A 12,660-nucleotide genomic window follows, 5' to 3' on the forward strand; every position below is an offset into this window, starting at 1 on the left:
CCATGAACTGTTGTTAGGTACCAACAATAGTTTAATTACCAGCCAAAGGCAACGATGAACAATCTGCCACTTCTTCCTTTTGCATTTCTACAAGTTTTTCTTCTATAGTCATTGCATGTGCCTTCCCAATAGGATTCACATAGGTCAAGGCAATTATCAACTAAGTATTGAACATAATAGCACATCAATCATCATTCTCAATTGGTCCTCCACATGTGACTGAGTGTCCTTTTTTGATACTTAATTATATTTTTGTAGAAGGCTTCCAGAATCTCAGGAGCATCTTGGAAAGGGTTTGAAAATGGTAGTTTTGGATAGTTAAACTGCTTTGTGTGTTGATATGTCTATGCTTAGAGCATAAGATATTGCAGTTTATATCGAGAGGGCCTTTATTTCAAGGAAATTTCAAAATGTAGGGGCTGATTTAGGGCAAAGGGGAAATCTACAAAGCTCCTGTAAGCTTATTGGAGATGACACACAAACCAAAGACAAGCCAAAATTAGAAAGAAAAATGAAATATTTACAATGGGAGAGGTAAAAGAGAAAAGACTAAATGTGACCAAGGAAGTGACTTTGATATGGAGACTTGGTAAGGGTATTGGCTTTAATTATGGGACAGTGAGGATTAGATGTGACAGTCAGAATGCCATATGTGAGGCAAAAAATCCTATGTATCATGCTCGTACTAAACATGTTGATGTTCAGTATCACTTTGTGCGAGAGATGATTGAGAGTGGATAGGTTTTGATTGAAAAAGTTGACACTTTGTATAATAATGTTGCAGACTCTCTTACGAAGCCAATAACCACAAATAAGTTCTCTTGGTGCAGGAAGGCCATGGGCCTTGATCACTATACTTGATTTGTATTATGTATCTCCATGGGGTAATTTATAATGCATGATGTCAAGTGGGAGTATTTTAGAATTTAGATGCCATCAACCTTGTAAATCCTCTAATTTATTGTTTTCCTAATGTCTATTGTAATTTACCAATAAGAGGTTAAACCGTTTAACCAAAAGTAGTGAAAGAGACCATGCAAAGGCAAAGTTACTTTTATTGTTTGTCCTCTAGGAAAATGACAAAATAGCTAGGCATCCCCTCTTGGAATCTTCTATTTTGAGGTGCTTGGAAACTTCTCAGGAGCTATAAGAGAATATATGATGGTTATGACAATCATTATTGATTCGATGACAAGCATTTATGACATAGACTCTTATATTGGTGCAGGGGTGCCCAATTAGCTAGATTCCATTTAACAATTGTAAAAACCATTTGTAAGAGGTTATTTTGAGAGGTGGGCATGAGTTTTTCTAGGTGGTTTTGGTGATTGTTGTTTGGTGATACCATAGTGGTATTCATCCTCACCAACCTCTATAAATTAGGGGCCTTAAGCTAGAGTTATTCATTCAATCTTGATTAGTTTGAAAGAGAATGGAGTGTTGCCAAATTTTACAGAGGTCTATAAAGAAGTGTATTGTTGTTGTATTTTTCATTGCATTAGTAATATACTTGCCTCTCTTTCTATGGTGAATCTGGGGTTTTATGAGCAATGGCTTTTTTGTTCTTGTTTTGACTCTACAATCACTTTGTTAATGGTTAATCTTTAGTTTCAAATTGGCAATAACTTTGGATTTAAGTTCATATTGCAAGCTTTCTTCACCTTGTTTTACAACACATTGCATAGGACTCCAACGTCCTTGAATTATAAACTGAACTACAATAACATGAAGAAATTACATGAGAAGAATCAATTGAGCACGCTCAGTCTAATATCCTTAGAACCCCAATGGAGGTATACACAACACCTGATCACATGGAAGCAAAAAGGTCCACTCCCTTCGGACTAGGAGACAGTCACAAAGGCCGAGAGATACATCACTCATCCAAATATGCAAAGAACGTAGCATCAAGCATTGAATATATACAAAATCTAATCATGAGGTTTACCATTAGATTTGTGACCTAATAATAAATGATCAAAGTTTACAATGGTAAATTATACATAAAATGTAGCTTAGAGTGTTGCCCCTGAATCCCTGTTGGGACACACAACCCTTGGACCCCCCACCAGGAGGGGCATCCCTCTAGACCTCGCAAAGGGTGTACCCCACCTTGCAATCCCTCACACTCATTTATCACTAGTAACCTTTTATTATTGCAAGGTTGAGATACCATTTTCCTAGCAACAATAACCAAGCTATCACATACCAAACACAATCAACAACACATACATTTGAACCCAAGTTGCTAACAAAACAAACAAGGATGGCCAACTACACCACCCTTGGACCCTTTGTAATGTTCTAAGCACCCAAAACTTGGGTGTGGAAGGCACAAGCATGTTTAGAATGATCATGTTTCCTTCTATGGACAATCTTCCATGAAATATCATCCTCCAAAGACTCAAATCAAGGGGAGAAGGGATGGCTAACCTCTACTGCGCCCAAAGGCAAAGAAATAGGAGCAATCAACTTTACCAAAGCATCCGATGAGATATGATCCCTAGATTCAACTCTTGGCATCAAAGTTTTCAAAGGTGGAATGGCCAAAGGGCCCATGGAAGATAACTTGCCAGGAGACTTATAAGTTATCATGGCCCTTGGGGCCAATTTCTCCTCCAAACACCTCTTCAGAATAAAAAAATCCCCCAACCATCAAATGTTCACTTCTTTTCCAAGTCACCTAGACTTTCTTGTGGTGAGAGCCAGGACAAATCGAAGCCAAGCACCTTAAAACAAAACATTTCTTGCAATGAAAGGAGAGACCCTCATAGTCGAGTGTTTAAGTCCATAGTGTATCCCCAATAAGTAGGACAATATTCCCAAGCAGATCCTTAGAGGTGTAAATATCCATTAGAATGTGACATAATAGTATGGCCATAGTTTACCATCATAACATTTTCTTCTAAAAAATGACCAAGAACTTTTGGATTCAAAACAAGACACTTTTCAAAATTGAAGAGGAAGATTAGGAAGTTTGACCCAAGTAGGCATAATACTTAAGGATTGTATAATGATCTTATGTAGGAAGAGTATGAATGGATAGGGCTTGGGTTTCATTATCCATCATTATGATACCCTATCCTAGAATGGATTAGTAGGGTTCCTATGGGTGCAAAGGCAAAATCAAGAAGGTGGGCAAAGATTATTAAAAACAAGTTTATTATTATGTGATTGTGGTGCCCCACATAGAGCTTTATGACTTGAGGGTTCTTTGCTTCTTTCACATGATGTGCCACTCAAGATAAAGCAATTAAGATTGCACAAGGACATGCAACATTTTTAGTTGGGGCAATAATGAACCCTGAAATTAGTTGTTGTTTTGCATCTTTTTCATATCCTTAAACATGCTTTTGTATAATAGAAACCCTTTTAATAACCTCATTTCATCTACCGAACACATTTAAGTAATTTCTATTTTATATTATGATAATATTAGCTGAATTGATTACTTTTTAAGTAGGAAAATGTGGAATAATTGGTTTTATAAGATGTTTTATATAGTAGTTCTGGTGGCTTCCAAAGGTTTAAAAGAATTGGAAGTTGTGCTAGACATGAAAAACCAATTAGAACAATTGTTTTACATAAAAGTTGGTAAACTTGCAATGGAAGACAACTCTATCATGAAAGGTCATTGTTGAGCTATCTAAATCAACCGTTTTCTTATGCAATGTTCCATATAAGAATGCTCCAAATAGATTATACTCATTGCACAACAATACAAGTGATAAATGGTTGATTGATAACCAACAAAGGGGAGAGCCACTTTTGTAAAGATAGTTAAAAGACAAGCCTATTGTAATGAGTTGCTATTAGGTTGTTTAGGATTTATTTGTCTCTTGGTAAAGGTAACATTGATATTGTAGCTATTGCTATAACTAAATGCCACCATTAGTATCTATATAAATCCCTAGTTATAGGCAAGTGGTAGGTTAGTCTTGAATTCAAATTCCTATGTCAATAGTTGATTCACAATTCAATTGTCCCATGATGACTTACCTATTTATAATAATAAAAGAGTTGTGAGAGTGAGTTTGTGATCCAATAATTAAAATGATTAGGAAGGGGCTTGCTTGTCTTTTATGTTTGCGTTGTTTATTTTTTAAGTTTTGACTCAATTAAGTATGATGTTGTGACTGCTATTCTTAATATGTTTTAATTCACAAAAGTATTACACTTCAACGTGTTACATTTGAGGCAATTTCCCTCATTGATTTGCAAGTAGACTTGGTTGATAGGTAGGAGATATTTTCCACAACAAATCAAATAATGATATTTCTATCAAGATTCAATTGTGTAGTTTTCGAGTCAAACTCATTGACCCATGTTTCATGAGTAATATTAACAAGAACCCATCTCTCATGAGAATGAATGGTCCACTTAGCACTCATTGCATCTAGGTGATGCTCACAGAGGTGAAGCATTTGGCCTCCCCGAGAGGTCACCCATCCAAATACTACTCCAAGTCAAGCGTGCTTAACCATGGAGTTTCCTCCAAATTTAAACCCACTTAGCTTGCAACTCCATTTGCAAAAACCTTCAGCAAGTGTCGTGCCTTATGAAACATTTATTATAGAGCCCCTTTAGCTCATCAATTGATAAGTAGGATATATTTTCCACAACAAGTAGACTTAGCGTTTTCTCTTATCATTATCTTCTAATATATGTGAGATCCCCAAATTAGATTTGATTTGCATTTCATTTAGAAAATGTAGTTTGAAATACGACTTGTATACTTACATATAATTTGCAAACACTTGGTCAAGACAAGGGTCCTTGCATCAAAACAATATTGAGTGCTCTCAACAATTGGATTTTGAAGCTTTGCTAAAAAATCCATTCTTCAAAGAAAGAAATCTCATTCTTTTCTTAAGCTAAGAAAGTGACAATTTAACAATTGACACTTGGCAAGGAAATTGATTCATTTGACCAAGCTAAAGTGCAACCCTTGACAAGGAGAGTGGTTTGTTTGACCAAGTTCAAGCTTTAGAGGCTCTATTAGAAAGTAGCCAAGCACATGCCTTGCTAACACAAACAATAAGGAAGCTATAGTACAACCCTTCCTAATAGAGCCAAAAAACTTGAATCTCTAAATCTATTACCATAAGGTGAGAAAAGCAAAAGTTTCTTAAAAATGAGTTTAAATTGTTGGAAAACATAAATGGTTGAAGCCAAGAGCTTTGACCATAGTGTAGATAGAAAGAAATTCAAATCCTATTATAGGAAGTTAATAATGCTTAAGTACAAAAGCTTTCACTAAGATTTGCACAACACATTTAACATAGCAATGGGCTATATCAACATTATATTTCTTACCTCAAGAGGAAATTTTATATCATCTTGAATGGTCATATTTTTTAGGATTGAGAAGTAAGAGCTTCTTGGTAAACTTTAAAGCAAGTTTAAGCCAACACAATATAATGTGGGTTTTCTGCCATTTACAAAGTAAGCCATCCATCTCAAATGTTTTGTCATTGGCATCTACATAAGAGTCAAGTCATGCTCATCCAAAGTGAGATGTTCCATAGAGCCCTAGCAAAAGGAATAAGGTTGCAAAGGACCACTCCAATATATTCTAGAAAGAATTGGACTTACAAATTGTATTATCTAAAGTGTTTGGCACTTAAAGCTATAAAACACTCTTAGGAAGCTCTATTAGCCACTTTAAGCAAATGGAGAGAAACTCTTAAGATGAGTGGCTTCGACTAAATGCATCTCTACATGCTTTTGCTTGTGTTTGGGAAAATCTCATAGGATTTAAACACTGTGATGAAACGATAAAGCTTAAGTTGAGATTTAACCCTATAAAATTCATTGATAGAGTAAACTTTGCTTGCTTAAACACCATGTAGTCTCTTGCTTGCCATAATGTTTAAGGAAAGAGGCACGGCAAGAGATGGTGACTATGAAATCCAACTTGAACAATGAGGTAGTGCAAGAGAAGACATCATTCGAATGCAGTAACAATAGAAAACTTTGGCTTATTTTGTTGAAGCAAGTACTTTCCTTCATATCACCCTGTCATCAGACTCATCACGATAGTTTTCTTGAATATATTTTGGTCTCTAATCTTATTAAAAAGAATTGATTTTATTACAATTTCACAACAGAACTACAACACTGTGAAAAGAGAACAGCATTATTTTGACAGGAAAACCATATGATGCTTTACAAGGCTTGTTCACACAAACTCCACTAAATCAACACCTCGGCTTGCTGTAAAAGTGTATGGTTCAATCCATCCCTGCATCTGGGTTGAAATACAAAAGAAAAAATAAGATCATACTCTTCCAATCATACACAATCTACAATAAAAGATGTGTAATTATCCAACAATAAAGCAGTGGACTGATACTTGATTCCTCAGAGGCCAAACAGTTACTGGGAAACCAAAACCTGCCATCAGTATTCTTGGAAGTTTATATGACCAGTAGCTGTGGCATGTTCGACAGCTCCCTACCAAATACATTAAAAAGAGGAAATCAATAATTTAAAATCATCATTGGAAAATAGTTTTTCAAATTGAAGACATCATGCTACTCTATGGAGAAGTAAGAATTGATTTCATACTGCTTGACCAACTACTCCTTGCTGACAGACTCCACAACGCAACGTGAAATTTGCAGTATCTGTGAAATTCCTTTGCCTGCACACCATTTTTTGTAAAAATACTCTCCAAAATTTTAATTAAAATTTCATTCTACTGAAAGCAATAACAGGAAAAACACAATACTTTAAGACTGTGTCTTCCAAACAATAAAATTTAACCTTTTAGTCTCTTCAATCAGGCTCTCAGCTAGCACTTGGACAAAACCAATATTACCATCTCTATCAACGGGGAAAATTGTTTGGTCAACTTCTTCTGGGGCATTCTTGGAAGGGGTCATCTGCAACCAAAAGGATTAATATCTACCCATGTCACTAATGTTTGCGGAGTTTGTAACCAAAAAGAAAATTGATATGAACAAAAAGGTGAAGACCAGCCAAGAATCTACTACTACAAAAATGGGTTGATTGGACCATACAGCTAAAGCATCATAATGCAAACCATCGTAAATCAGCATGACTCGTTCTGTATAGCCCTTTCCCTGTCAAGCAACATTGACATTAAATTATCCCAAAAGTTTTGGTCATGTTTCTTTGGATTACCAGTGCAATTCCAGCTCTAATCCTTGCTTATAAATACCATTTTAACTTAGCTTCTACTCATGCTAAAACAAAATCCTACTATGAATGAGCATACCTGGCCATAAAGATCACAGCGGGTTGTTTGAATATCATATGCAGCAATTTCACGACCATAATAATCTGCTAAAATTGAAAGCTCAATGGCACCTGCAAAAATAAGGATAACATAAAGAGAAAGAAGAATCTCATATTGGTCCTAGTTTTCTTAAACAAAAATAAATCATGCATCAGTGAAGAGTTTTTGTGCCATGTATCACCAGTTTGTGATGATCGGTCTATGACCTTTGACATCCTCTTAGGAAGTTCGAATAAATAACATGTTAATCACTTAATCTTCTATTCCCTCTAGATGTTAGCATATAATCCTAAGCTCCATTGCATTCATTAAGGGGTCTGATATCTTGAATCGGTTCTATCACTGGCCTTATTGCAGATCAATTTGATGAGCTAGTTAATCCAGGTTTTTCTCCAACTTGGATGACCAACACCATCTACCTCATCCATAAAACAAGTAAGCTTTTAAGTTATCAAAATAAAGAATTATGTGTCACTATACTTCCTTGCTAACTACAGGTGCTATGCCATTGTTCAGACTATACACAAGTGAGTTACAGAAACACTTGAAAACAAAATCCAAGTGTGGAATATTTCTCTCTAAGAAATGTTGATCACCGCTCTCCCCTTTCAATATATAATGAATATGCTAATAACAAGTACATTGTGGATCAAATCACACAACCTGAAATAAAAAATAGAACTAAGTCACAGCAATAAAACAAAATAAAACACATACATGGTCCACCATATATAAAACTTTAGAGGAAGACTGAAACCAACAGACATTCGCAAATCCTATGACATAATAACAAGGATATACAAGATGAAGTGGTTTGGAGCAATTCAACAGCCAACCTCAAACAGCACATGCTCAATACTTTCCGTCGATGGTTTCTAACATTGCCTTACTATAATTGTCACTGCCACATTTTGAATAATGTAGCTTATAATCAAATATCATTAGCAGTATCCCAACCAATCTCCTCACCTTCCTATGCTTATTCTCTAGCTCAATATTATTTTGGGTCATCGAAGTTTTCTCAAACTTTCTTCCAATGATGAACATGCATACTAGGGATTAAATGACATGGACAAGCATCCAACTCATGCTGACACCCAAGAAGCTCAACCACATAGCCAAGTATCTCAACCAAACAACCAGGTAGCTCAACTAGACAAGCAAGTAGCTCAAGCAAGTAGACAAGTAGCTCAACCAGGTAGGCAAGTAGCTCAACCAGACAACCAGGTAGCTCATTTCAATTTTCTATTACTTTGAGTAATCCTCCAGAAAATGTACAGCCTTAAATATCATCCTTTGACATCAATGAAAAAATATGCAACACTTTAATCCTCAACAACCCATGCATGTTATCCTAGGCATATGAAATCTCCCTTAAAGTGGCTCCACCATGCTTCTACTACACTACTCCAATTATCATACAAATCTCATCCAAATTGAATTTGGAAATACCTGCAGTCTCAACATAAAAGGCTCTCCAACCCATCATCCACTAGATTGCCATAGTACTCCTCTCCTTATGGTGAATCCACAAAGTCAATCCCCATGTCAAAATAGTCAATCTATCATGTATGGCCATAGGAAGCAAACCATCACGAGAAAAATGTTCTTTTCCCACACATTCAGCATGCATCTCAAAAAGAGGGCTAGGGTATGCTAGGTTTACATCCATAATAGAAAGAACACTTCCTACACAACCATTCTCAATCCCATGATAGCATTTATAACTGTGTAATTTTTGAATATACAAAGCTCATTACCATGTCATTCTGATTCAAATTTAGAAACTTACTATCATGATGAAACCTTTCTTTAGCTCTGAGATGGAACAGTTTTGAAGCTCTCTCACAATGCTACAATGCCCATTCTGTGCACACATTTCCATGCAATCAGCTGCAAACAATAATGCTAGGTCTGAAATCTTTGTGGTCAGTGGAAGCAGCCATTGAACATCAAATGTGTATGCTGAAATTCACTGAACCAAAACTGAAAGCTCTTCACAGACTTGTCACATATTTGTGAAATTCAACCAAATCAATAATCTTATGATTTGAAATATTATTTCATTCACTAATAATGAACGGTGAACAGCAGGATTAAAGTGGGGAATCATCAGTGTCTCATCTAATAACCGCCACAAAGAGTGAGATGTCCATGACAAACCACACATTAACAAAATGAAGTATCTTCCGTAGGGTCAATCTCTTGAATCAGATTGAAAAAGATAAATCTGTCCACTCAAAACTTCTGCTATAGGAATTAGGCGCTGCTCCAGCAGGGGCAATTTTGATAAAAAAATTCATAACTCAATCACTTCACAAAACTGTCCTAAATTGCAAACAAAGGTACCTTAGACCAAGGGATCCACTTCTGAGAAGAAATTTACAGCCTTTTTCAACTCCCAAAAGTACTAGCATGAATTTCAATGTCACCTCAATCTATACAGCATGCCTGGGAAGGACAATTTCTCTAGAAAATTCAATATCTCATGAAACATTGCAAAAAACCTATCAATCTTGGTCGCCCAGCTGTAGAAAGAGCAAAACATCTATAACAAGAAGCAAAAAGTCAATATTCTTGGAGAAACGAACCAAATTCAAACAGCAGTCCAAAAATTATCAAATCACACCAAAACTCTGAAGGCAAACTCAAAGACCTCATAAATCTTTATTTTTCACAAACCCTTATCACCAAAATCTCAAGCAAACATGTGTACTCTGATTGAAACAGTAAACCATCTAGGGTGGGTCCTTCACGACCAAAAACAAACAAATTGCAAAAGGTTTTTGTCCTCAACAATCCCAAGAACTCCAAAGCTCATTTCGATAGCATCTCAATATATGTGCAAATTTAGAATGAAGAAATGAGAGCCCAAACTCCAAAATATAGAGTTTGGAGGGAAACTAGGGCATTCAAATTCTAAATATTTTATTTCCCTTTGAAAGGCCCCCATAACACCTATTTAAAACAACTTTAGTCCCTACAACCTAGGCATCCAACTCATGAACATTTACTTACAAAATATTTAACACTTAAGTTAATAATAAAACGCTGCTTTAATACTTAAGTGTAAATATTTAAAATTAATTCCAATCACCTTTTGGGAACTTGCCAAGACATCAAAAATGGAGAACCAAACATGCGGAAAACAAATGAAGTTGGAAGATGATAATTGATGCCAGCACGAGCACATAGTATAAACAGCAGTGTTCTTTGAGAACCAAAGAGAACAAACCCACAAAAATGCCCAAAAAACGATGTCATGCAAACACTTCTATAATAGCAATGTTCTCCGAGAACCAAAGAGAACAAACCCAGGTTAACCTAGAAAGATCAGTGCCATACAAGCACTTACTATAAATAGCAGTGTTCTCTGAGGTCCAAAGAGAACAAACCCAAAAAAAAACGAAAAGATTGCAAGCACTTGCTATAAAAAGTAGTATTCTCCAAGGACCAAACAGAACAAACCCAAAAAAATCCAGAAAGATTGTTGCCATGCAAGCACTTACTATAATTAGCAACTGCTATTGAAACCCATTGAAATTGAAAACTGAGCTCACCAAGAACACTCGAATAGTTCCTGCACACTTGAAAACCCAAAGAAAACCCTAAAAAAATGGTCAACACTAGTAGAACAAGATGGCGTAAAAATGGGACATCACATGTTTAGTGTGCCTCTAGTCTTGAGTGTGTGGACACTAAATTAGAAATGTTTCATGCTTGCACATGGGTTGCCACTCACATTTACCAACAAAGCAAGTATATTTTTGCATTCTTGGACATTTGAAAAGGATATTGGAACATAACAACACTGTGGTGTGTGGTTAAGCTCTCGTAACCAGTTGAGAAGCTGTGTTGGTTGTGTTTAGATCTACATACATCATCCTTATTGTACTTGACTGATTTAGTTTGAAGAGTAGTTGGATCTTCAAAGCTAGGGTTTTCCCCTTCCAAGGTTTCCCTAAACTAAAATGGGGCATTTTTGTCATTGTTGTTGTTTCAAGCTTCTTAATGGTATGCTGTTGGAAGAATTTTTGTCACATTTTCAATAGAGAACAACTCCTAAAAGGGAGCACTTAAACTCTACATTCTCATGCCCCCTACTCACATGGTACGACCAGCGAGTATTTGGTATGGCCTCCACCAATGTCCTTCACCTCTTTCAAGCTTGTACGCATGCAATGAAATGTCATGGAAAACCCAAATGGCATAAAGATGACATTAAACTAAAACAACTTTAAACATTATATCAGTACAAGAGCAGGCAGCAAGGGTACGGCTTGCTTGTACCATCAAATTCACTTCAGTCCCTTCAAAAACATCAGGGAGATGAGAAATCACAATATCAAAACACATAAAAAATGTCCATCTTCTACAACAAACTGAAAAATATTTACTGGCAGGCACATCTGTGACTTAGGATGGAATCACTAAATCCAGTTAGGAGGGTTTTTGTCCTCGAGAAATAAGAAACTCTCAGATCTCCTCAAAGCAAAAGCAGATATGAAAAATGGTAATTCTTTTCTCTTCACAACTCCTTTTATAACTTTTCTTGTTGAATAATATATTAATTTCTTTTGGCTCCATATTCACTTTAATATTTTTAAATCATTTTAAAGTGTGTAGAATGACCACCTTTTCCCCCCTTGAACCTGTCACCTCCTTTTTGCACAACTTAAAGTCACTTTTCACTTTTTAAATAATTAAGATAGCTTTCAATCTAAGTTACCAGTTCTTGTCCTTTTGGCTTGGGTCCGGATCCTGGTTCGTGCCTGGTCTTGGTCTGGCCTGGGTTCGACCTGGGTTCCACCCGGGTCCTTCCCAAGAGGACCCGGGTGAACCCAGGCCTGCGAGTTCCCAGAAACGGGGCCCACGCGTCAAAAAACAATAAAAAAAGGACTTTAAAAATAGTTTTTAAATAATTAAACCCTACTTCGCCCCTTTATGATGCATTTCATGCATCAAAACATTCATTCAACTCATTCTATTTGCATTTTTGAAGATTTTCTCTAAAGCCAGGTTTCTTAGTTTTTGCATTTTTCTTCAAAGGTAGAGACTATGAAGATGTGAGACATGCATAAAAGGCATAGGAATCGCTGGAGGGAAGATTTAGCCATCAAAGGTGAGTGAATCTGATTTTTTTACAAGTTTTCAAGAATTTTTTAAAGTTTTTTTTAAAGTTTTTTAATTTTTTAAAAAAAGTTTTTCTAAATTTTTAAACATAAGTTTTGTATATTTTTTAACACTTTGTATGCAGAGTATGGGGTTATAATGCCGAAATTTTATCAATTTTTTTCAATAATGTTGTGTTTTCTCTTTTTATTTTAGGTGCATTATTCATATAATCGTACATAATGGCTGAAATTGAAAGTGCAAGTGCAAGCTCTAGTTCAATT

General features: G+C 35.9%; 1 protein-coding gene across 3 annotated transcripts in view; it reads right to left on the bottom strand.

The window, feature by feature from the left end:
• Positions 1-5,789: 5,789 nt before the first annotated feature.
• Positions 5,790-12,660, bottom strand: part of LOC131038933 (OVARIAN TUMOR DOMAIN-containing deubiquitinating enzyme 2) — a 90,758-nt gene continuing 83,887 nt past the window's right edge. The window contains exons 4-9 of one of the 3 annotated variants that reach the window (XM_057971542.2): positions 7,244-7,335; positions 7,026-7,088; positions 6,769-6,887; positions 6,571-6,646; positions 6,401-6,456; positions 5,790-6,250 (exon numbers count right to left, since the gene is read on the bottom strand). In XM_057971542.2, the coding sequence (XP_057827525.2) occupies positions 6,403-6,456; positions 6,571-6,646; positions 6,769-6,887; positions 7,026-7,088; positions 7,244-7,335 (404 nt within the window). In that variant the 3' untranslated portion in view covers positions 5,790-6,250; positions 6,401-6,402. Of the gene's footprint in view, positions 6,251-6,355; positions 6,457-6,570; positions 6,647-6,768; positions 6,888-7,025; positions 7,089-7,243; positions 7,336-12,660 lie in introns of all 3 variants that reach the window. The other 2 variants (XM_057971541.2, XM_057971540.2) reach the window with 2 other exon arrangements.

This window comes from Cryptomeria japonica, chromosome 3, assembly GCF_030272615.1.
Source record: "Cryptomeria japonica chromosome 3, Sugi_1.0, whole genome shotgun sequence".
In the NCBI taxonomy this organism is placed as follows: Eukaryota; Viridiplantae; Streptophyta; class Pinopsida; order Cupressales; family Cupressaceae; genus Cryptomeria; species Cryptomeria japonica.